Source organism: Nothoprocta perdicaria, unplaced genomic scaffold (genome assembly GCF_003342845.1).
Source record: "Nothoprocta perdicaria isolate Ctin4 unplaced genomic scaffold, notPer1 scaffold_315, whole genome shotgun sequence".
Lineage (NCBI taxonomy): Eukaryota > Metazoa > Chordata > Aves > Tinamiformes > Tinamidae > Nothoprocta > Nothoprocta perdicaria.
This window is the reverse complement of record NW_020455550.1, coordinates 508,720-534,306: the sequence shown is the minus strand read 5'-3', so window position 1 is coordinate 534,306 and position 25,587 is coordinate 508,720. Positions and strand designations below refer to the sequence as shown.

The window sequence follows — 25,587 nt, the reverse complement described above, 5'->3', positions numbered from 1 at the left end:
AGAAGAACTGGAGAAAAAAAGGACTGCTCCATACAGCACACACAGTACTGTGACATCTGCTATCTAAAGCAGCTCTGGGTGCTTTTTTTTCCCCCCCTATGGACTGAAAGCCTGAAATGGCTATTTTTAAATGCCTTAGGACAGACAAATTCATCAAACTCCTACGTACTCAGAGTATCAAACGCTTTGACATAACAGATACTTTTGACATAACAGAACTCAGATTTACATGAGTAAATGCATGTGAGGTGATTTTTTTTTGTTTGATTTTCAATGCACTCATACCCAGTGCATTGTAGTCTGATTTGTGGAAAAAGAGTTTTCATCTCAAGGTTGTTCTAATAACTGTTGATTTCATCCATCTGGTGGATAGGAATTTACAGGAGACCAAAAGCCATTAGTTTTGATGCTCAAAGAATGGTCTTTGGGTGTTTTCTTGTTGACAAAGCTGTGTAAGGCTTGCAAGTCACAGGCTTTTTACCTTGGATAACATCTTGCCTACATTCTAGTAAGCAGCAAAATTTAGCAGAGAAACTGAGAATTCAGTGCATCAAGACACTGATGGATTGAAATTTGAGCATTAATTATAACTCTCCTCACTACAAGATGGTGATTTATTTTCTTAATTTTAAAGTTTCTTTTTTTTTCCTTAGCAAAAGTTCAGAAAAATTATAAGTAAAATTTATGTATAGGAACAAGTATAATAAATAGAGTATGATAATTCCTATATTTGTATTTTTGAGAATTCATATAGACAGGAAGAAATTCACAAATAATTGTAAAGTGAGTATATTTGTATAACCTCATGATACTGACTGACATGTGGAGATTTCTAAGATTTCATGTTAGATCAGAGTCTGTGTTAAAGATTTCAGATAGGTACCGTAGTTCTTTTATATTACCATGAAAGCAGTATTCTTAAGGTTGGTTTTGTTTTACTTTTTAACTGTTTAATAACTTTTTAATTGTTTAATAATTTAACATAATCATTGTTATGAAATCAGTAGTAGATTTTTTTCTAAGCATATCTACTCAAAATTACTGTTCTCCTAAGCTCATCTTCTAAACTGTAATTTATGAATTATTCAGTGATCATGTATTATTTAGAGAGGTTGTTTATTACTTATAACTCTAAATGGAGTGATGTAGTTTGTGAAGAGCACCAAAATTCATCTCTTAAATGCCAACAAAATTCTAAAAATGTCTCAGTTTCAAGTGTGGAAAGGAGATCTTCCAAGTAGCAACTGACAGGAGAGAAACTCAGAAGCATCTCACAATTACCTGGAATGAGCTAAACAGTGGATTCATGGACGACATGTAGGAAAAGAAAGTTCTGTACATTTTGATTTTAATTTTTGGAGAAAACTACAGCACTCCGAGGAAAGCTGCTGGGCTGCTCTGCATTTTCATCAGGTTTGTGCAGAACAGCAGAGAAGTGGTCCTGGTTCACAACAGTACTGACCAGAGCTATCAAAGCTTGCATCCCGACCTAGCCCCAGTTCTCTTGCGAAAAATGTGGGAAGATGAATAATAGCATATGGAAAATCCAGGAATGTAGTTGGCACTCAAAATAATTCAAATGTGGCTTTGTTCTGTGGAGAAGTCTTTTTGCTCTTCAGAGCTGCCTTGGATGGCACCCTGGGCATGAATCTTAGCTCATGACACTTCCAGGAGTGCCCTCTGCTGGTGTCTGCTGGCATAGAGGCTGAGATTGGCTGCAGGAATTAAATCACTTCTCCAACTTGATTGTGGCATCCTTAGCATTCGGCTACACTACATGTGTATTTGTGTGTGCATATATGTGTTAGTCTGCTTATTTTAATGAATTTTTAACTTAGCTCAGTTTTAAATGTTTTACAGTTTTTGCATGCCTAGTGCTGATAACCCTATGGTTTGCACCAGTCGTCTTGAATTTGCGTTCATCAGTACCTCAAGACTTACATTACCCCAACCTTTTCAGTTGCTATAGAAGTCTTATGTGATCCTGATATTACTGAATTTTTAGTCTGTAAATACACTTGAGTATTCCAGGGTTTTTTGGTCTGCTTTGGTTTTAATGAGACTGACTCTTGTTCTTGCAGCCTCAATTAGAATAAAAAAGTTCCATAAGGTTCTTCAGCCAAGTTCAATGTTGTCCCTGCTTCTTTCGCTGCTGTAGAGTGCAATGCATAGCATAGCACACTGCTGTCCATGTGATGTTTAGGTGTGTGTGAGAAATTGACCAGGATGGAAAAAATACTGGAAAAGGCTACGGAAGAATGTACTGATGTGATGAAGGCCTGCCACTATTTTATAACAGAGATTCACAGTTTGTAGGAGTTGATATCCCAATACCAGGTGCTCAAATAACTGGCCTGGGAAAGTCTGGCCCCTGCTTAAATGGATGTGCATTTCCTTTGGTCAGTAGTCTTTTTATCATCACGGATCTACCTGGTTTGTTTTCTATGGGGAAAATCTGTGGAAATTAGAACTTCTGCACATCATATAAAAGACTGCTGGCTTTGAAACAGTGTCTTGATTTCTTTTGAGAGAAATAACTCAGGTGGATTCTAGTAACAATATCTATGCAGAAAGGTAGCAATGAGATGAACTGGTAGTAATTACTTAGAGAACATCTGAGGGTTCCTGTACTCCGCAACCTACTTCTTGATGTTCCTGACCATGTTGCCTTTCTACATGTCCTGCAAAGTCTGCTTTTTTACTCCTTGAGTCTTCTTCAGTAGAGAGGAGAAAGAAAAGATGTTGGGACTGAAGCTGACAGAGGTTATAATTAATGTTCTTGCAAGCGCGTGTTAAGTTTCAATGATGGAGTGTGATTTTAACTCTCTCCTTGTCCCATCAAGCAATGAGCCTTTTTGGATATAAATCTACCTGAAGCTGCCTACAGAGGAAAGGAGGATGGTTAAACTACATCAAGCTTCTCCAGTAGACAAGTGGTAGCCTAATTGTAGCCTAGAGACTTTAAAACTAATATACCTGACTCTTCAGTGTTATACTATCCACATTTATTAGAAGTTATCAGGAGAGTACAGGCATTTAGGGAGAAAAGGAATGAGGTACCGATTAGTGATGTAGTATCTTTGCTGCCACAGTTTCCAGGTGCCTTCAGGAAGGCTCTGAGGTATAAACATCTTCTTGACCTCTCACCCTTTAAAGATTTTCTTTCTTTTCCCTTTTCTCTTTTCCCTTTTCTCTTTTCCCTTTTCTCTTTTCCCTTTTCTCTTTTCCCTTTTCTCTTTTCTCTTTTCCCTTTTCCCTTTTCTCTTTTCCCTTTTCTCTTTTCCCTTTTCCCTTTTCCCTTTTCCCTTTTCCCTTTTCCCTTTTCCCTTTTCCCTTTTCCCTTTTCCCTTTCCCGAGAAGCGGGGGAAGGGTAGGGAGTCACAATTTAAAGTGCAGTTTGATTTGGATTTTTGTATAACTGCAACAGTTATTCTCTGTTATACATTCTTCCAGTTCTTCCAGAGTATTTTATGTAAGATTTGAGATTTATAAATGAAATAGCAACATAGTGACATTTTTGGAGATACTTTACGCAGTGATTTTAGCTCTCTGTCTTAAACGCTTTTTTCCAACTTTCTGTTTTACAGTATGGATGGAGCAGATCTGTGTTTTGAAATTGTGAAGAGAGCAGATGCTGGATTTGTGTACAGTGAGGCTGTAGCCAGGTATGTATCATAATTTTAACTAATCCTACAGGAAGAATAGAAGAGAAAGGAATATATTGTTACACAGTCTGGTAGCTAGAAGTAGGAGGAACAGGGTACATAATACCCTTTCCCTGATCCGATTGTGACAGTAATTAGTGTAATTAGAATTCTAGAGAATTGTTTTATTTATTAGGTGTGTATTTGGATGGATGTATTGAAGAAAATACTATTTCACATTCAGCATTTAATTTTCTGTATTTGCCATTTAATGGATCTCTCATATGGCTTAACCTGATAAGAGTGGATTTTATTGGTCTTGCTAGGTTGAGAGTGTTGTGTTTTGTTATTTTGCATTTTCTTGTTTGGGGAGGGGAGAGGAGGAGTGTGAAGAGAGGGAGGATTTACTTTGTTTTTAAGCAACTTTTTCCCATGTGGCTGCTTCAACTTTCTGCTTGGTAGGTGTACTAACGTCCAAATGGACGTAAAATCTATATTTAAAAAAAGACAATGAAAACCCATTATGTGATTTCTTTTTGAAGTGCTTAGTTCTCTTAAGTATCACTAGAACTCAGACTTGGTGGTTGTTTCCTTTCAGTCAGATGGATTTTTTTTATCATCTGATAGTACGTTAGCTGAGATTCCGTGCATCCATGGCGGGGAAAATAAGTACTTGTGCCTTTTGATGAGGGAGCTTGGAAGCAGCATCATTCTAGAAGGAGTGGAAATTACATTGAAGGAAGCAGATGGGAGACTTCATAGCAAAGAAAATCCTTTGACAGAATTTGTATATGATGGGATAAAATTAATACTTTGAGAAAACACTCGCCCTCTTTTCACTGAAAATGGAGGTTTCTACTTTACATACCACTAACATTTGAGTGCCTCCTGGATGTATGAAAAATCAGTTTATTCCTCTAGTTATATTCTATGATATTCTTATAGAAGATAGTGTCATTAATTTTGCTGGTGAAGAAAATATAATGTCAGGAATGAGAATGCTACGAAATTCTGTTTATGCTCTTGAGGAGGCAGGGGAAGCTGATTGAACACCGCAGAAATTTGCTCAAAGAGGTTGGAGTCTTCACCCTTGGAGACAGAGCACAAGGGGACATGGTCCTGGGCAGGCTGGTCTAGCCGACTTTGATTTTGAGCAAGGACTTTGGACTAAATAATCTCCAGAGAACACTTCCGTCCTCAGTGATTTTCCCCAGGAAACTCTGCCTTCACAATATAGTTTTATAATAAAATTGTTGTAATGGAAGCTATTATCCTTTTTACTTTCGTTATCAGTTTTTCCATTATCGTATAGGTTTTTGTGTCATTCCTTCTTCATTTACAGATTTTCCATCTGTCATTCAATAACAACAACAGTTTTGTCGTCTTTCCGTATATTGGAAATAAGTGATTTTCATGGTTTAATAAAAAAAGAATTTTCAAGACCTTATCTTTTCTAACAAACACTTTTGTTTTATAGTAGATTTGTGTGTGAATTTTCCATTTAAAAATCTGCTGTGTCATTCAAAATAAAAGTCAAGATTGTTTATAACTTTTTAGTGCAAAATTTACCAGAATACTTTCTTGTGGACATGCATTAGTGGCCCAATGGCAATTTACTGTGCATGGCAAAAGAGTGCCAACAAGGCGGGTAGAGAAATGATCCTAATATAGTCACTTGTCTGTGGGGGGCTCCTTTCAAAATAGGGGGACAAATAAGTTGTCTTTCATCTGCCTCAGGCAAGTCAAAGTTTGATTCTTTGCTTCTATTCAGCACTCATGGTCATTTTTTTTCCTATCTATGCCTCATTATTAAAAAAAAAAAAAAGTTCCTTGGTTCTTTGTCATGTGAACAAAATTGCTGAATATTTCAAACTGTTACATAACAGAAAATGGAGATTTTTCTTCCCTTATTTTTCCTCAGCTTCAGTCAGAATAATCCTAGAACTTCTTCCTTTTTTTTTTTTTTTTTTTTATTATTCATTGTTATAAACATGGCCCCTGTGCTCCTACGTTAACAGGAAGCTGGTCGGTTATACAGTTAGACTCTTAATTGATTTGTAGCATGCGTATAGTAACTTTTCCTGCAGGTTTGTCATGTGTGATGTGTTTGGTTTTCACAGTCATTACATGAGACAGATATTGGAAGCTCTGCGCTACTGTCATGATAATAACATAATTCACAGGGATGTGAAGGTAAGGCCCTTTTTTTCCTTCACCACAATAATACAAACTACCCAAATTTTGGTAACTTTTGTAATGTAGAGGGACATGAGAATTAGTGTTTATGAGTATTCTAGTGTGTGTGCTTGCTCCTAAATGTGTCTTAATGTTGTCCATGGCTAATACTGGCAAGATGCAACGTTCAGGAAGTATGTATGCATTTGACTGTAGCTTACTTGGAAAGTCAATTTGTTTTCTAAGTTTTGATTGTTTGTATGGTATCTACTTACATTTTCTTTTTTTCCACTGGTATAATTTGACTACATAAATTAAACTGGTATTGGTAGATTAATGATCCATCATTTTGACTGCGTAATGACTAAATTCAGCCACACTAAATCCTGAGATTTATTAATGCTTAAGTGCTACAATGTTCATGGTATTACCTACTTTTGCCAACAGTTTCCAAACATTTGTTACAATGAAAACTTGTCTAATACAGTTCCAAACTAACACAATTGAATTTGGGAGGAGAAGTTCAGTTTTTATGAAACCTATGTACACATAATCTTTAATTTTGCATTTTTTTAAATATATGTATATTTATGGTATTAGCTTATCCTAAAGTACTGTCACATTAAATAATTGAGAGTTTTAATCTAGGCACTTGGATTTGACTCTCCTTAATTTGAGTACACGTTCCTTGTAATTTCATTCACCAGGATGGCTGTTCCGTCTTGGTTACCCTAAGACTTTGTTTCTTTGTTTCTATCCAGATTGAGTCAGGTACTGTATAGCAATTAATGAAACAGCTAACAAGGCCTGAGGGAGCCGGCCCAAATTCCGGTGAGCAGAGATGATGGAGAGGGAGAGGGGCAGCTCCGTGCACCCCCCAAGTGGTCCGCGTGGGCATCAAGCTCATGGTTTACCTTTAAGCAGTTGTTTGCTCTCAGGTGGTATGCAGGCACTGTAGGCCTTCTGCCAATTCATTTTTTCTTTCCTTTTTTTTCTCATTTTCCTCCAGACAAAGAAAATTATTCTACATAGTAGAGTTTTGTTTTATGTTTGTTTGATATCTTAAAGTTTGATACAGCAAGAGCTTCTGAAGGTGTCATCTTAGTCACTTACTGTTTTGTCTTGAAGGTTCTATATTCTAGTTTACTCAGGGTACGTATGATACTCCGTGAGAATTTTAAGCTGAACAAAAACCTTTACATTGCTTTGGTATCCTGAAAGTTACATCAGTTTTTGTTGGACTATATTCTTCAACAAAAATAAATAAAATTCAGAGCCAGTGGCCTCATTCAGTAGAACAGGAATTTGTTTTGCAGCCTCTCTGGACTTAAACTCCTAAAACAATGCTTTTTTCCTTTTTTTTTTTTTTTTTTAAATTAAAAACATTATTTTTGGAAATAAACCTGTTTAATAACAGTGAGTTATGAATTTTTAATCTTCCTGTCTGAAGTGAATGTGACTTGGTAGATATAGAGACACGTAAATACACACCAGGTGTTGTTTATTCTTGGCAAAAGCTGTGTAGAAGTAGTGTACCCCTAGGTTTGGGTGTAGAGCATTAAGCTAATTGCAGTATCCCAACTGTAGATGTCACTGTGGATGTTGTTTTAAAAGGAATTAATTGTCTAACTGACCAATTTCCAAATTATCCAAGCAGACGAAAGGAGTTAAATTAGGACTGCTTCAGTCTGCTATAGTCTGATGCCAGAGACTTCACCCAACTTCCTTAAGGACAAGATCTGCTAGAGCCTCGGGAACGCTGTGTCTGCAGCCTATATGGCCTGCTCCCATATGGTCTTGGCCTTGCTTCCTGTGCCAGAACCAAAACATGAAAAACTTGCTCAAGATGCTTTCTACTTGCTTTAATTTTCTTCAGTTGTCTGTGAAAACAGTCATTTATTGAGCAACTGTACCTTTGCTTCATCTTCACTTACCATGGTACTGCATTCAGCACCTACTGCTTGTAGCTGGCATCTTACTGTTACTAAAGCAGAAAATCTTGGAGCAGGAGGTTGGAAAACTCCAGGCCAATATTCTTCACAACATGAATCTCAGAAACAGTTTTCTTTCACTACATTTTCCTTTTAGTATGCCAGCTTGATGAAATATGATTCAACCTTTCTCTTTGTTCTTTCAAGGCCTTGCTGCATCCAACAGAGAGCTTCAGAAAGTAGCAACACTGAAATGGTCTTTTCTGAATGTTCTTACAGAATAGTTTGTGTGTAGAATTGTGCCTATGTAAAAGAACAAAAAAGGGGAGCAGGAATAATGAGGGTCTGAAATGCACCGTCTTCAGGAAAAAGGAAAAGCAGTAATATCTCTCTTAAGCTTTTAATTGTAAGGTATATCACTAATTATTGCAATTCCCTAGGCTCTATGCTGTATAGATTCATAGATCTGTACATAATCTTTCGGTCATCATTGAGTCCCACCATAAACCCCTCCCTGCCAGGCCTGCTAAACCACGTCCCTCATCTCATGTTTCTTGAGCGCTGCCAGGGACGGTGACTCCACCTCTTCCCTGCACAGCCTGTTCTGATGCTTCCCCACTCTTTCCATGGAGAAATTTTTCCTGGTAGAATTATTTTATAATTATTTGAAAATACGAAAGTGGCCTTCTTGGTGTAAAGAAATGGGTTTCAGTGTTGCCAGGTCTTACTACGCTTAATGTGATCTTAGAAAACCTAAAGCCAGATTTTCTTTTTCTCACAGCCACATTTGGTCAGTACTGAGTGTTTTGAGTTGTTAGGTTCTTACTGTCAGGAGAAATGTTTTTATCTTGGCTTGACAATAGAAGTGATTCAGGAGAATTTAATCACATCAAGAGCTTTAGAGACCACGTTTTATTCTTTTCTCACGCCAGATAGTTGATCCTATGATTTCCATGTAGTTTGAGAGCTTGTATGTGTTCCTGTGATGAATGAAACAACTGATATGCAATCGTCAGTCAAGCTTTGTTTTGCCTTTCGTCAGGCACAAAAGTTTGTTTCCAATGTGTGATCAGCTAAGTAGGTAAACTGGCTAAAGCAGATTCTGCCTTTTCTGTTCTTAAGATTTTCAGTGTAAAACTCTTTTTTCCAGACGGTAGGACTAAGCAGTATGCACTGGTTTGTGTCATGTGCAAATCTCAGTCTACGTGATCTGAGACTGGATCTGCCGGTAGATTTGCAAGCTGATTATGTGTTAGATGCAACTGAATTAAGCATGAAAATTCTCAGAGCACATTCAGTTAAGTCTGTCTTTAGTCTAAACTAATTATGGTCAGACACTTTTTGCCAGTGAAGTTCAAAGCTCCTACATGTCTGCTTTAGGGTATACCTGAAAACTAAGAAAGGTTGTACATGGTGGGGGAGCTGCACGCATGTGTGTATTTATTCCTTTATCTGTGTGCTTCTAAATGCAAATATATTTTCAAATATATTTAAAGTAGCCTGAATAGAAACTATTCTTTAATACCCATTCTCTTTTCAGTCTCTGAATAACAATGTGAGCACCTTCTGAGGGCAAGTAGTAGTAGTTGGCCTGTGTTCTCCAGAAGTTATTAGGTCTTTTGGATCCAGCAGGCATCTAGATTGTGTAGACTTTGTTATATACTCAATTGTTAAAAGAAATTGAGGTTTCAGAATAAATGGCAGAGAGAGAATTAGGGTTTCCTGTGTAGTTTTTCATGCAGGGAATGGAACATCTCTCGTACGAAGAGAGGCTGAGTGAGCTGGGCCTGTTTTTTCTGGAGAAGAGACGGCTCAGAGGGGATCTGATTAACATGTATAAGTTCAGGAAGGGAGAATGCAGGGAGGAAGGGGACAGGCTGTTCTCACTGGTGGCCAGCGATAGGACGAGGGGTAATGGCCACAAGCTGAAGCATAAGAAGTTCCGTCTCCATGTGAGGAGCAACTTCTTTACTGTGAGGGTGACAGAGCAGTGGAACAGGCTGCCCAGGGAGGCTGTGGAGTCTCCTGCTCTGGAGGTCTTCCAAACCCGCCTGGATGCCACCCTGTGCCACATGCGGTAGGTGTGCCTGCTTGAGCAGGAAGGTTGGACTAGATGATCTGTAGAGGTCCCTTCCAACCTTAAATATTCTGTGAATCTGTGAATCTGTGAATCTTGTTCTGAGTATTACTTCCAGAATAATCCTTATGTACTGTGTTTTTCTGGAAACATTCCCTTATTCAACAGGGAAGTTAAGAGGCCCCAAGAGTAAGGTATCCACTTTTTTTTTTTTTTTTTTTTAAACACCATATTCTAGGTACGTTCAGCCTAGATCTTTGTTTTCCCTCCCCTAGAAATGAATTCCTGTATTTTGCTTATATAACTCACAAGTCACTTGCTAGCTTTGAGTCAGCACACATGTCTGAGCCGTGCCAGGAGTTTTAGCATGAGCTGTGTTTTGCTGAAATATTTCTCTGCCTCTGTCTTGATTGTCGGTTTTGTGACATTTTTAGTTTCTGAACTAGTCTGCAGAAGCCTGGAGCACCGTATTACGTGATTTTTAGTTTCTCAAATTGCCTGTACTGTGCAAAAGCTTTTCCAGCAGCTAAATCAAGAAAAAAAAAAAAATCAAGAAAAGCTGTGATGCAATTCAGAAACTTAAAGGACATATCATACAGGAAACGAAGTAGAAGCGTATGTCATTTCATCACCCTAAGTAGGAATTACGGAGTTCTTTACGAATCTGTCAGAAAGTTGCATTTGATTGCTAGTTTCCAAAATTTTGCCCATCTTCTTCTCTTCTCCATAATTTCAGCACTGGGGAACAAATGCCTGTGACTAGGAAGGTGGAGAAAGAATGATGTGAGCCTGTACTGCCCCAAGACACTCTGTGTTGAGAATTTGTTCCTCAGGCACTTGCTGAGGTATCCTGTGAACAGAGCTCATTAAAAAGTGAATTTAAGGATAGACAGAAGTCACAGGTACTCGTTTGCACCGTGCAACACAGAAGCACTACGACTGTAAATGGGTTTGCTTTCCCAAACATTTTGCGGCCAATCTAGAAGCAGAAATCTAAGCAACACTGTGCTGTTATGAGACCTTAAACTGCTCAATTTAGTCCCAGTTTAGGGTTCTTGCCATTGGCTGCTTTATACAGTAAAACACACACCCACACAAACCATTTTTCTATGCTCGTATACTCTGTTCCTAGAGCACTATTCCTACTGGATTTTGTAGTATTACTCCCTAGAGTTGCCCACTTAAGGTTTATTCCCAGAGCCATTTGATAAACATCACATGGGAATCCTGTACTGGAAGTGAACACCAAATTATTTTCTCCTGGGTATTTATTGTATTAAAGTATTATGTTCCTGTGATTTTTCTGTCTTTTTCAGTTGCCTTTTTATTCAACTTGCAGAATCCGAAGCGAGTTGTAGATGATACGGGGGTCTTTGGGTCCTCCCCAGGGAAGTTCATCCAGATCCAGAGGGATCTGGACAGGCTGGTGAGTTGGGCAGAGAGGAAACTCATGAGATTCAATGAGGACAAGTGCAGGATCCTGCACCTGGGGAGGAATAACCCCAGGCACCAGGACAGATTAGGGCTCGACCTGCTGGAAAGCACCTCCACGGAGAGGGACCTGGGAGTCCTGGTTGACACTAAGTTAACCATGAGTGAGCAGTGTGCCCTCGTGGCTAAGAAGGCCAATGGGATCCTGGCTGCATCAGGAGGAGTGTTGCCAGCAGGTCAAGGGAGGGGATCCTGCCCCTCTGCTCAGCTCTGGGGAGGCCGCACCTGGAGTATTGGGTGCAGTTCTGGGCTCCCCAGTATAAGACGGATGTGGAGCTTCTCGAGAGGGTCCAGCGGAGAGCGACAAAGATGATTAAGGGAATGGAACATCTCTCGTATGAGGAGAGACTGAATGAACAGGGCCTGTTTTCTCTGGAGAAGAGAAGGCTCAGAGGGGATCTGATTAACATGTATAAGTTCATGAAGGGAGAATGCAGGGAGGAAGGGGACAAGCTCTTCTCATTGGTGGCCAGCGATAGGACAAGGGGTAATGGGCGTAAGCTGAAACACAGGAGGTTCCATCTCCAGGTGAGGAGGAACTTTTTTCCTGTGAGGGTGACAGAGCCCTGGCACAGGCTGCCCAGGGAGGTTGTGGAGTCTCCTTCCCTGGAGGTCTTCCAAACCCGCCTGGATGCCGCCCTGTGCCATATGCTGTAGGTGTGCCTGCTTGAGCGGGAAGGCTGGACTAGATGATCTCTAGAGGTCCCTTCCAACCTTGAATATTCTGTGATTCATACCTGCTGGCAGGAGAGTAGGGGACCTACCCAACATTTAGTGGCACTGTGTGGCGATCCCAGGAGTCAATGTCATGGAACTCAGTAGACTACTGAAGATAGAAGAGCTCGCTCGATTTTATTACTTAATATTGAGCAAATGACTGGATTTCTTCAAATACCTAATGTTCTAGTCCACTGAGCACAGACAGTACTAAATCCCTTTTGGTCTTAGTTGCAAAGAAGAGTCAAGAATGGAAAAGACCGTTAATTAATCTCAAGTGTTTTCCATTGAATTGATCAAAATTCCTGCTTAAGTCATCAGGATATTCTAATTTGGGGGGAGGGAGAAAAGAGAAATTCCCGTGCTTCATACTCCTAATAAACAGGGAGTGATTAATCAGCATTTATGTCTTACGTCTTCCCAGTTAAACCATAACATTTACCTGACAAGACTAGCCTGTATGTAGAAATTCTGTGATTTTTTTTTTTAAACTCAAATATTGCCAGATATTAGAAATAACTGCATGTATGCATTTAATCCTTTTTTTCCCTCAAAATTTGTGTATTCCAATATGTTACAATATTGTAGATCTTTTGTGTTAATCTCATGCAGCTATCTTCTATAAACAGCCCGGATTTAAGTGTTGTTTTGAACAACAAAATACTTTTTGTAGTAACATGTTTTAATTCACTTTTGAGAATTATGTATCACTTTTATATGAATACAGTATATTGAGCACACACAGGCCATGTACCAATAATGTAACCACTGCTGAAACTGTTCGTTAAATATAACTACCATGAGTAAGATTCCAGGAAAGAAAAACATTTCCTGACCAGCCTACAGAGCACCTAAAATGTGTTCTTCTTAAACACCACTTCAAATATTTCTGCTAGGCCACAAGAGATCTCCCAGGCTCTGGATCCTTCATCCATCTGCCAGTGCAGGTTGGCAGTCACCATCAAAGCTTTCTCTTCTGAATCACCCTGTTGCAGATTTAATTTCCATAACACTCATGATAGGAAATGCCAGAGCAAGATGATAAATGATCTACATCTTAACTTTAAGATTACCACAATTTTAAAACAAAGCTATAGAAAAGCTCTTTCTGTGAGGCAAGAATTAAAAAAAAAAAAAGCCTATAAAATATTTGAGTAGGGTTTTACTCCCAAGGAAACAGTTATTATAGCAAAATGCTAGTCGTGGACATAGGTAAAAAATATTATTCCCATTAAGAACTTTCCTTCCTAACCCAAATAATTTCAGCATGCCTTGTGATTCATTCCCCATTAAAAAAATAAAAACTAAGAAAAAAATCAGCCTCTTAGTCAAATATTCTTGAACAAAGAATACTTGTTGAATGCATTTTTTAGTCTTTACTATTTTTTTTTGCCTTTTTTAAGTCTGATAATAGTTCAGTCAGTGCAGAGAAGATACATCTATGTGTTTTTTTTTCTGTCCTATTCTTTGCTATGAAGGAAGCTACTGTCTGAAACTTAGAAATGATGGAGAGCTGTGTGATCTGCTTCAGCCTAGTTTCAGCCTGCTTCCCTGACTACTTAGATAGGAGTACATTGTTTGGATGTACGTGTAGGATTTATGTCTGATGCTGTAAGCAAAATAACTTAAAATAATACAAGTGATTTTTTTTGCATTTTATTTAAATACTTATTTCACACAAGTCTTGATATAGATAGTTAAAATGAGTTTATTGATAGTCATATTCCCTTGGCGTTGTCCCATCATTCTTCCTAGTTGGGGGTGTCTCTTCAGTAGAATTATCAGCTCTACGTTTGTGGTCTTTTGATGTGCATTTTCCAAACAGGCTGTAGAGACTTTCCTTAAACGTTTTATCTAGCAAAAGAGTTATAAGTGGATCTAAGCTACTCTTAGCAGCAGCAAGACAAGTAAGGAAGTTTTTGATTTCCACTAGGTAGTTTAACCTTTGGCAGTCTTTATTTGTAAGCAGAACATAAAAAAATGGCCTAAAAGTGTGATATGGGAGAAAGCAGACAATTAATATTATCTGGATGATGAGAATGTTTCTCCTGACTGTTCTGTAAATGAGATGTTTCTTGCCAATACAGGTATTTTTTTGTATTTTACTCAGATGCCTGGTAAGCGAGTAGTATGACATCAACACCGTAATAAAAGATACAAAAAAGCAGGCAGTAGCAACAGAAGCCGCGATCCTCGTGGTGTATTCACCAGATTCTACCTTGATATTATAGCACTGGTGAAACTCCTGCCCAGGCTTTGCCTCGGCATCGTACGTTATAGCTATTACAGTTACGCACACCACAGTAATCCATATAGTGATGCACAAGTTCTTAGCGAATTTTGGCTGGCGAAACTTTTCGAGGGCACGCCTGTAAAAGCTTTTGTTAACTGGCCGAGCGACCTGCGAGAAGTCGTTGCTTTTCTTCAGCGTGGCGTACTGGCTCAGAGCCGTGGAGCACAGAATGGTGATGGTGACGTACATGTTGACGTGCAAGACGACCGTGCTGGGGTGGTTCGCTATCCTGCATATGGCGGAATCGTATGGCCACTGAAACCCACCTGCAAAGTAGGCCGCCAGGAAGGGCATGGTGCTGCATATGAGTAAGTTGGCAGCAACAAGGTTTGCCAGGTAAATGTACTGTGCTCTTTTTTGCATTGTAGGTATTTTCCTTGAAAATATCCAAGCAGAGAGAATATTTCCCAAACTTCCAGTGGTGAATAGGATAGAGTAGATGACTGGTAGAGCTACAGTAGTAGCGAACGATGGCTGAAGGCATGTTGAATTTCTCATTGATGCCGCTTTTCCTTAAATGAATGGGCAGAGCTGAAACACAATTGAACACGTTATTTTTATGTAATAATGCATCTCGCTTCTCTTTTAATTGTTCTTGTTTTAACTGTTCCCTTTTCTCCCCTGCTTCTCTGTTACTAAATCCCGTGTGGCCATCTTGAATTTGCATGATGTTGCTCCCTGGGCACTTTCTCACTGATAGGTTTTACCGAAAAAGCTCTCCCATATCAAAACCCCAAGATTTTATATGCATGAAGTCTGATAACCCAAGTGAGGAAGCAGATGCTTTAAGCTAGGGCATGAGAATATCTTGTGTGGTCTCACTTAATCTTTTTGAACAGCTGTAACCAGCTTCGGAAAATATTTCTCAGTTTAAGTTAAATATGCAAAACAAATGCAAAATATTACCGTAATGGCAGATATGGAGTATTCCCTGCCTTCATTTAAGTAAGAAATACAGCTATATGTGATTCTGAAATCTGGCTATGTACGTTTATTTTGTGCAGATTGTAAACACCATCAGAATCTCATGACACCTTGTTCAAGCTGTATTCTTGGGTTATATATTTTGCGTAATCAATCCAGTGTCTGTTTCTAAACATAAGAAATGACTGCTGAACATACAAATACAGGGTTTTTTTCCATGTTTAATTTTCAATTTATTCTTGATTTATAGACCGTAAATAAGAAATGCAATCTATTTGGTGTTTAAAACTCTTTATAGCGACTGCATACAAAAAATATTTCAGTTTACTGACCTGTAGTGAAGATAGATCCTCTCTTGTACAGATATAAATTTAGTGACATGTATCCTAGTGAGCATATTCCATTAACATTCCATTTAAAAGCATATGTAAAAATTCTGACAGGTTCTTATAAATTGTCGAAACTTTTTTTCAGAAACTGAACTCAAATACTGAAGAGTATTCTGTATAACTCTGATTAAAAAAGCAGACACCAAGTAGATTAGCCAAATATACATATATGCCGATTAAATTGTCCATGTTTTACAATTTGAAAAATGACAGTTTTATAGTTGTTTTATCTTAAAGTCCCATGTAGATTGTTGAGTCAAAACTTATTACATTTTTTTATCCCAGTGAGTTAAGCTCACAAACTAACTGGTAGATTTAGTTATTTAGAGATCTAATGTTCGTTTCTGTGGGACAAAATGCCCACATTTTGTCAGAGGAAACAAAGAAGTATCAATTTAACCTTACCTATGCAAGCTGCAAGCACCTTCCTTTGCAGGGAGGAAATATTTCTGTTTGAAGCACTTCCTTTGTATCTCCGCTGCTGCAGTTTAAAGGATGGTATTTATTTAAATCTGGAAAGTACCTTTAAGTACCTGTCCTTTATAGGTAGGTTTTTCAGAATTTTTCCTTTCATGTACACAGTCAGCAATGAGCCAAGCATTAAAAGTTCAAAAGCATTAAAAGTTCAAACCTAAAGATGTGATCTGTGTAACAAAGACTTTGAAATTAGATCCAGGTGTAACTCCATTAGAAGAATAAGGAGAGGGAGGTGGTGTGGAAGAGTGACTGTAACAGCCAAAAGGCTCAAGAAGCTCTGGTGCAGGAAGAGCTTGTGGGGTTTGTGCAGCCCCTTCCACCTTCTGGGCGTGGAGGAGTGGATCCTGCCGGGCTCTTCAGGGCCGCCCACTTCCCAGAATGGAGAAGAGAAGTGTTTGAGGGGTGAAAACCGGTTTCAGTGCTGCTTAGCTTCAGCTCCAAAAGACTTCACAAAAGCAACAGGCTATTCTTGACAATGCTGCCCGTGCTGGGTTAGTATCCGTATCCTCATTCCAGGGTTAAGTGACCGACTGAATACATTGCGTACGTCCAGTTAGATGATGGATTTTGTGGAAGCAGTTTACAGCTGAGGTGATACTCTAGGATTACCAATCAGTTGGGGAAAATTCAGTGTTTTTCTGTCCAAAGAAAATAATATTTTGTACAAATCATCCACAAGTCTGCAGAAAGCAGCTTTCCCACTCCATGAATAAGGTCTAGTCACAGATCAAGTTCTGCTTCACCGAGCTTAAGACTAGATTTTTTTTTTTATTTGTTTTGCTTTTGTTTTTCTGTCGGAAATGTCTGTGGTTGTGAAGCAGGGCTTTTTGTCAGCTATAAATAAATTCCTCTGTGAGAACAGAGAAGATACCATGTAAAAGGTTCTGCAGTAAGATCCTTGTTTTGTTACTTTTGCCCTATTTTTGAACATTCACAGTGAGAATACACTGCAGTGATGTACTGTGAATTTTACTGTTCAATTTCTTTTTTTATATATATATATATGCTTTTTTTCTAAAATGGTGTCATGTATACTGGCCTCTTATTTAAACTAAACAATTACATTTAAGTGAGGGAAACATACTATGACATATTAGTAGTTAGTCTGTAATACTGCAGTTAAGTTGGTGTGCACTTTATGTCTTGTTCCTCTTAGGCTTAGTTGAACTTTGAAAAGTATTGGTTGTATATATATTTTTTTCTTTTCATTTGAATGCTTATATGTATTTAAAAGTTATTCTAGTAGAACCTTTGAATTCACAAACAAGAAAACCATGAGTTATGATCACAGAATCTTAAACTCTACAGACTGTAACCAACTGAATAATAATAAACTCCTCTGGTAACTGTAATTGCTCACACTGTTTTTGGCCTCTGGATATGCTCTCCTCTCAGAAATTTTTCTGCATGTATTGTTATTCAGTTGGTTATAGTCTGCAGCGTCTAAGATTCTGTGATGATAATTCATGGCATGAGAAGAGATAGTGCTCAGTTTTTTTTCTAAATGTTTCTAAACTGCGATGAGAGATATTTACATTGATTATAATCTAGCACACTTTGTTTTGGAACTATTTAGTAATATAGATGACAAAGAAATGGAATATTATAAATGATAGAAAAGCAAAACAGAAGTATGTTTTTGATCCAGGTTGTAAGTACCTTCATTGGATATTGAGTATTCATTGAATGTGGCACAAGTGTGTCATTTGTGCAATTCATTCTACGTTGTCCATGATGATTTCACATATGTTCTTTCACCTAAATATTGTACCCATGGCTTCTGTTCTTTGGCTGTCATAACATAAGCAAAGATGAGTGTTTCACAGGATTTTTTTTTTTTTACATAGACAAGACAAAAAGAAAACAATGTATCTCAAATTGGAAAACTTGGGTTGAATAAAAATCATTTTGCCGAATTCTTACCCTGCATGTCTTTAGTGCTAAATACTGCCTACATTTTTGTCTTTCCCAGTGCAATTCATTGTGTGGCCTCCAGAGGTCTCCTTTCCCGTGCTTATTTTTTTTCTTTAAAAAGAAGAAGTGGATCTGTATTTAGATCATGTTAAAAGTAAAAAATATCTTTAGAATTTGTTTTATATGAAAATTGAATTTATCATTATAAAGAAATTGTAATCTTTTACTATGCTTTGCTCTGCCATGTATTGGTAGAGCAAAACATAGTAAATGGAGAATCTACCATTCTCCATTCTTTTCAAATTAAATATATTTGTGTGTAACAACGTTTTGGTCTTTTTCGTGTACCTTTTGTGAAAACGTGAAAATAATTAAAAAATAAATGGCAGTAGAAGTGAAACTGTTACTGAAAAGACAGATTCTATTGACTCTAAGCAGGGAATTTGAAGCTGCAAAATGAATTACCCCGGGCTTTGTTTTTCTGCACATTTATATGGTTGTCTTAGCATAGTGATAATTTTGGTGGAAGGAATAGCAAGTATCTTTTTTTCTTCTCTTCTGCACCTGAAATTTTGTGTGTGTAATATGAGAATTCTGTGAGGAAACTAGCCTTGCTTTTTGGTTGAAAGGTAAAATACCCATCAGCATTTACAGACAAAAGCAAGAAAATTTTTGAAGGCTGCAGGTAGTGAAATAGGACAAAGTGGGGTCTTGAGTAAAGAAGCAAAATATGATTCATGCAGGTTGTACAAGGACATATGTTAGATTAGCTGCTTCTGACAGAAAGAAAGATATGATTCCAGAATAATATATATATAATCCCAGAGTTACCAATGACATGAAAATGAGTATCTGTAAAAGCAACATAAATTGATAATTCTGCAACATGTAGTGGACTTATGTGTAACAAAGATGCTAACTTATGTATAACAAAGATGCTACTGAAACCTAGAAAACTAGTCAAAGGCTGCAGAATGTGTATTGTGCAAATGAAATATCACAGTTTTATTTACTACCTGACATTTGAAAAGGGGGTGAGGAGTGGGCTGAATGGGTTATCAAGTCTCTTGTATTTGTGGCTCTTTCTGGGCATAAACTGAATGATGTTGGAATTCTCCTAAACTCAGACCTAGGAAGCACAGCTAAAAACAGCAGCAAGAAACAACAGTACCAGTAATATGATTACTGAAAATGTCACAGCATAACTTTCAGCAGACCTCCAAAGATGCTTCAAGACTATTTCTTTTTCAATAATATTGGTTTGCAAAACTTGATATTTCACCTTCAAAACTGGGACAGGTTTTGTTGGTGGTAGTTTGTTTTTAAAGAAAAAAGAACAAAAAAAGAACTTGCAGATTAAAACTGATAATTTAGCAGATACCTGCCTATGGTTTTTCATTCGGTACATATCATTTCCCATGTGACAGTGCTGCTTAGATTCAAATCCCTTTCTGAGCCTGTTTGTGCATTTGGTCTCCAACATCTAGAAGCATGGGCTAAAAAGATCATCAGTCCATTTTTGCAATTGTGCAGTGTCCTTGGATAAAAATCGATTTAATTAAAATTCTTGTATGAATGAATGAAGAAGAATTTTGGAATTTTTAGTTTATGCAAGTCCTGCAGTGGCCTGGTGATCAGTGTTGTCCAATAGTCACTTAGATTACAGCAAAAATAGATAAGAAAAAAATGCTGAGATAGTGCCCATGTCTTGTAAACTATTGATTTATAAACTACACACTGGGTTTATCTTAGCTGATGTGACTTGTACTATTGTAATGCCTTCAGGAGAAGAGACGTACTGTTTTGGGCATTGTGCAAATATACTGTGTGAAGTCAAGACAGTTCCTGCTCCAGTGCACATCTCAAAGGGTGATGAGATAATACATAAAAGCTTCTGAAAAAGGTTTGGCACAGTTATTGTAAGAATAAAACAGAAATTAACTGTAAATCTTCAATAGTTACCAAGATACTTTTGCAAAAACTATATGTTTATAAAAGCCCCACACTGTGCCTTTTAAAAGCATGACAAAATACACTTAATGTATTTTCATTCAGCTTAACCAAATCTGAAGTAAAATCACACTAAAATTAAGGTTATAATTAGCAGAGGTGAAGTTTTAAGTCTACTGTGTTTAATGTGAGTTTTAACAGTACTTTGTAAAACCACAGTATTGTACAATAATGATAAGAATTTGCATGGTTTGTTATAGATTTGTCCTAAAAAGTCACAAAATATATTAGAGAAATTATTAATAGACATATTAATAGTTATATCAGCCCTTGTGCTCCAGCTTACCTAAGCCCTATTACTTATATATGTTTACAGTAATAAAGCCTTATTTTGTAGAACTAATGCCTCATACCTGATTCGTTCATCTTGCTGACCTCTCATGCTGGACAGAGTTGTTTTCTTTGTGTAATCACTGGTCTTTGCGTCTCTAACACCCTTCCCCCTTGCACGTGTGTGTGTCGTCCTCCTTCCCCCCCACCCTGCTTAAATGATGGAACAGCTTGAAATCTTTAGTTTTTGTCAGAATAAATAAGACTGCTTGGTTTTAATCCTAGAATATAATTGCATGTTGTATTATTTTTTTTACATTGCATCACCAGTTATCAAAGTTCTTTTAATCACATGAAAACAGAATTTCTCTGCCAGGGGAACGTGCAGCTTTGGAGATCTCCAAGGCTTTAGGTTTAAGAACTGGGAGTCTGAACAAAGGCCAGAGCTGATGCTTCATAGGTTCACAAGAGCTAAATATCCTCTTCTGCTGTGGCTGCAGATACCAGATCTGTCAGTCAAAGTTTGGAAGATATCTTAGATTACCAAAAACACCCTTTTATCTTCTTTCCTGTCTGGCCTTTCCTAACTCCTTGCTTGCTTTTCTTGAGATATTTGACTTTGACATTCAAGAAAAGGTTAAAAATATAATAAAGGGCTTAAAAGGTGTGAATATTTTAAATATGCTGTTTAATAAACAAAAGTATGTCTTCTGTAATAATAACTGAATTAATGGCTGTGTTGTTCATTGTAAGCCATGTTAAGCTCATTGTTAAGCCACATACGTTAAATTCTCAAATATTCATCTGAAAAAAAGTAATTCTATAAAATACAGTTTAAACGCTTATCTCTTTGACAATTATTAAAACAGAGAAATACAGAACATTTGTGATAAGTAACATAGCTCCTTTGAATGCAACACAAAAGAATTACTTTTGTAAAATTCATGCTGTTTACATTCCTAGCTGGTAATATTGTTGTGTATGTACAAGTTTAAATGCAGGTTAAAACCACTTTGTGGAAGTCTCCCCAAAGAGTTAGTGTTCTAGATTAGTTCCAAAGAAAATATCCAAGATTATTTTCTTTGTGCAAGAAAACAAAACATGAAACTTCCTTGAAGTTAATTACACCTAAAGAGTTATTTCTCCTTTTCCGGAGCAGGTTTCTCAACAGGAAGACAGAGGCTGGATTAGTAGCTGTGTGGTATTGCGTGGCTTACACCGATGCTCCACATTGACAGAGAGAAGCCGTTATCCATTCATTGCAATGATCAAATCAGAGACGCCTTCTTTACCGAGCTTGAATAGGGAGTGATGGTCGATAACCGCTCTTGAGTATATTGGCCAAGCTGCATTTCTGAAGTACTTTCTAAGTTTACACTTGAATCCCCATGCAGTCTTCTGCAGATAAGCTGGAGTACAGTCTTACGCACGCTTCTGGACATTAGGAAGTACATAACTGGGTCTAAGCAGCTGTTGAAAGATGAAAATATAAGCATAACCTCATTGCATTTGTGAATGATCTCCTTCCAATAACAAGATGGATTTTGTAACTGTGAAGTAATGTAGATGAATCGGAATACGTGATAAGGAACAAAACATATGGTGAAAATGATCAGCACAATGAAAGAATTCCTCGCTGTCTGAGTGTATTTTCCTGCATTAGGGAAATGCGCTCTTTTCTTAGAAATTTTCAGAAGGTTCTTGGCAATTTTAACATATGAAAGTATCAAAAGGAAAAAAACTATCCAAAAAATGATAACAATAATATAATTTAAAATTGCTTCCGTCTTTGCCTTGTGTTTATTTCTGTAATGAAAGCACATAGTGGAGTTGCTTTCCCCACTTTTAGAGAAAGATGGGGCAACCACTATTATAAATCCGGTCAGTGCAAGTGCCCATACAACACAACAAGTATATATGCTTCGGGTGGTAGTGAGCATTTTAGGACGCTTCACAGACTTATTTATTTTTATATAACGATCTAGACTAATCAGTCCCAACAGTACTATGCTAATGTACATATTCATGTAAAAGAGAGTTCCTACAATCTTGCATAAAATCGGTCCAAACTTCCAGGTGTTCTGGGTAATGTGATACAATATTCGAAATGGGAGACAGAAGATGAGCAAAAGGTCTGCAATAGCCACATTTAGTAAGTAAACTTGGATAGAATTCCTTTTCTGGTGAATGCAGAGGAAAGCAAACAGTGCTATAATATTTCCAGCTAATCCAATGACAAAAATAATGGTGTAAAAAAGTATTAAAGCAAATGATAACGAGTCATCATTGAGGGAACAGCTCGCGTTTTGGATTGCTGAGAAGTTTCTGGCTAGGTTTGTTTGGTTATACCAGATAACTTTCCTGTATGGAGGAATATTCAAAAAATCAGCTGAAGTTGCAGCCATCATCTGTTAGGATTTTCTTTGCTGCTCTGTAGAGATGTAAAGAGAAATTATAAGAATTAACCACCAAACACCTTGATATACCTCCATGCTTTATTGCATACACAACCTGAAATAAATGCAGTAAGTAAAAAAGTGAATTAGCCCAAGTTGAGCTATGTTTTGTGGAATAACTTTTTTTTTGTGGACTTTTGACAGATCTCACAGCACGATGTAATCCTTTTCTTAGAAAAAGGAAATGTTGTTGCTTTTTATATATATATATATGTGTGTGTATATATATATATATATATAAAGTGGACAAAAACAGACAGGTTTGGAGTACTCATGCAGATAACAAATCTAATAACTGCTGTTTTAAACTCTATCTTGTTTTGAAATAACTACATTTTGCTGCAAATTTTAGAAATTGTTACCTTTTTCCCCCATCTATAATAATTTTTAAAATATGATGTTCTGTTATTAATACTGACTTTTGTGATCAATGATTTTGTGACAGTGAGATTTCTTAATCGAGATGCCAAAAAATGTGGAAGCAGAGTTAATTGAAGTATTCTCAGTGTGTTAATACAAAATACATGGAAATACATCAAAATTATACTAAGCAGTATTAATTTTTGATAGGCAACCAAATCCCTCTTTTGTGTGAGTCGCTGGTTATCAACTGCCAGTTGATCTTCTAAAAGAAAACTCCTTGGCTATGTAATCTACTATGAGTAACACTATGTGAATTCCTGATACAGTACCTCCCTTATAATAGTATCTTCATATAAATTTTAATTTTTTTCTGGATGTTATATTCATCACTGTGCAAAAAACTACATTAAGGGTGTGACAGTTTTTTATGTTTTCATAAAAATACTAGTTACTTGTCCCTTTAAAGAAAAATCGTGATATACTTTACAAATTCTTTTATCAATATGCTACACAAGTACAGAATTCATACTAACACTAACTAGTCTTAACTATTTTAAAGGTTCATATGTTTTTGTTCCCCTAATCTCATTCAAAAAAAAAAAAAAAAAAAAGGAAGTTTTTCATAATTTGACCCAAGGCTTACAGAATAGTAACAACAAAAAATGCCCTTTGCCATATGCATGGAGTTCTTTGTATACTGGCACTTAAAAATACATATTTAAATAATATAGCTACAGAAATAAAAATGACAGCTTTTTAAGCAAAAAAAGTCTTAGAGATGTATTACTGTATATACAGAATATGAATTAGCGGGTGAGCATATAAACCTTCCATGCTGGCTGATCTTATAATTGCCTTGAGTATGTCCACACTGCCTTAGCACTATTAAGAAGACTGCTGCCTTAATGTTCTTGCTATTTAGTATTAGCTGAAATAATTTTAGAAATTTCTTCTGGCAAAGAAGTCAATGCTTTCAAATACATCTCAAAAGCTGTCTTCCATTTTGATTTCTTGTTAATGTTGCTGTTCTTAAGCCCTTGAAGTTAACGTTGCTGTTCTTAAGCCCTTGACATATACTTACTTACATAGTTACATGTTTATAGTGAATGAGAGATGAAAAAACAATTACATTGTAGATGCTAAAAGTTATGTTTTTAATATACAATAAATGTTTTCACCTATAAGCATGAAGCACATGTGGCTCAAATCTATTAAAGAAGGTAATTTGTCTCTAATACCTCAGTAATTTAAATTTTAATAGCATTTTGCTTTACTGTAGTTTAAGAGGAAACTACTTACCGTTTATTAAGAAAGGCTGCTGATTTTCAGAACCAGTGGTGAAGAGAGGAAGGAGTAACATGCGTGTCCTCTTACTAGAAAGTTAAAGCACCAGCTGCTCTGCAAAAGTGATAAGAATCAGCTGACACAATGCAAATAGCAACAAGAGGAAGTTGATTTAGTTTTATTTTTAAAGGTATTTTTAACTAGCAAAACTCAGTTTATTGAAAATACCGATTTTGATGTTAATTTGCACCTTGGTGGGGAAGTTCTGTTTAAGAAAAAAAAACTCTGAATTTCACTCTTAGTTGGACAGTTTATTTTTTGTCATAGAAACTTTGTTTCTAGTGACCATTCTCAGTATCTTCCTTTCTATTGTTGGGTCAATCTTCTTTTTAATACTCTCATCAAAACAACGTCACTTTTTTACAGTGTAGAGTAGAAATATATCAACATTTCATTAAAAAAGACATCTTTTCCTTTCTTTAGTTCCCCTCCATCTCCCCACCACACAGTGAGAAATTTGAGGTTAATTTTTTATAATGATAGAATATGAAAGTATTTGGAGAGCACAGTATAGTAATCTCAGGCTGATGTAAAATATGAAGGGATAATACCATTTTGAATAGGATGCAAGAGATTGAAAATTATATTGATAAATCATAAATTTACAAGGGGGTTCTGGAAGTGCTAATAATATAGCCTAAGTCTATTGATCATTTCAAGAATATCATCTTGACTTAATGTTCTACTTAGTATTTGGAATGGGAATTCCCATACTGACACTCTTAAATATATCATCTGGCTAGGAATCAATTTTGTAGGGTATTCTTCAGACTTCAATGATATTCAAAGAGTGTATGGCTTATTTTTTGAAAGTGCTTGTTACTTTACAACTGTGTTTTTTTTTTTAAAGGAAAGCATGGATGATGACTTTGCAGGTAGTCAGATTCTGCCATGTAGTTCCTGCGCATTAATCTGGCCAAAAGCTGTAAATTCTGTTTTGCTGAAGTGTTTTCTGTCAATTATTTAGGTAACAGTAATATCAAAAATCTTGAGTGCTCTGCTATATCGAGAAGTATCAGAGGAAGTTATCTGCTGTGCACATATGGAATGGACTGCAGAAGTGCAGCTTTTTTAGTCTTGATATAATTTTCTTCTAGTCTGATATTTAATTT

General features: G+C 36.9%; 2 protein-coding genes across 3 annotated transcripts in view; one reads left to right on the top strand and one right to left on the bottom strand.

Moving 5' to 3' along the window:
- Window positions 1-25,587, top strand: part of CASK (calcium/calmodulin dependent serine protein kinase) — a 144,447-nt gene that overhangs the window by 32,717 nt on the left and 86,143 nt on the right. For both annotated transcript variants that reach the window (XM_026042843.1, XM_026042841.1), the window contains exons 3-4: window positions 3,588-3,665; window positions 5,765-5,837. In XM_026042843.1, coding sequence (XP_025898628.1) covers window positions 3,588-3,665; window positions 5,765-5,837 — 151 coding nt within the window. The remainder of the gene's footprint in view (window positions 1-3,587; window positions 3,666-5,764; window positions 5,838-25,587) is intronic.
- LOC112950344 (probable G-protein coupled receptor 34) lies at window positions 20,965-24,505 on the bottom strand. The gene is made up of 2 exons (XM_026042845.1): window positions 24,431-24,505; window positions 20,965-22,743 (listed from the first exon to the last, which is right to left on the bottom strand). The coding sequence occupies exon 2, from the start codon at window positions 22,718-22,720 to the stop codon at window positions 21,581-21,583; it is 1,140 nt and encodes a 379-aa protein (XP_025898630.1). The 5' UTR covers window positions 22,721-22,743; window positions 24,431-24,505; the 3' UTR covers window positions 20,965-21,580.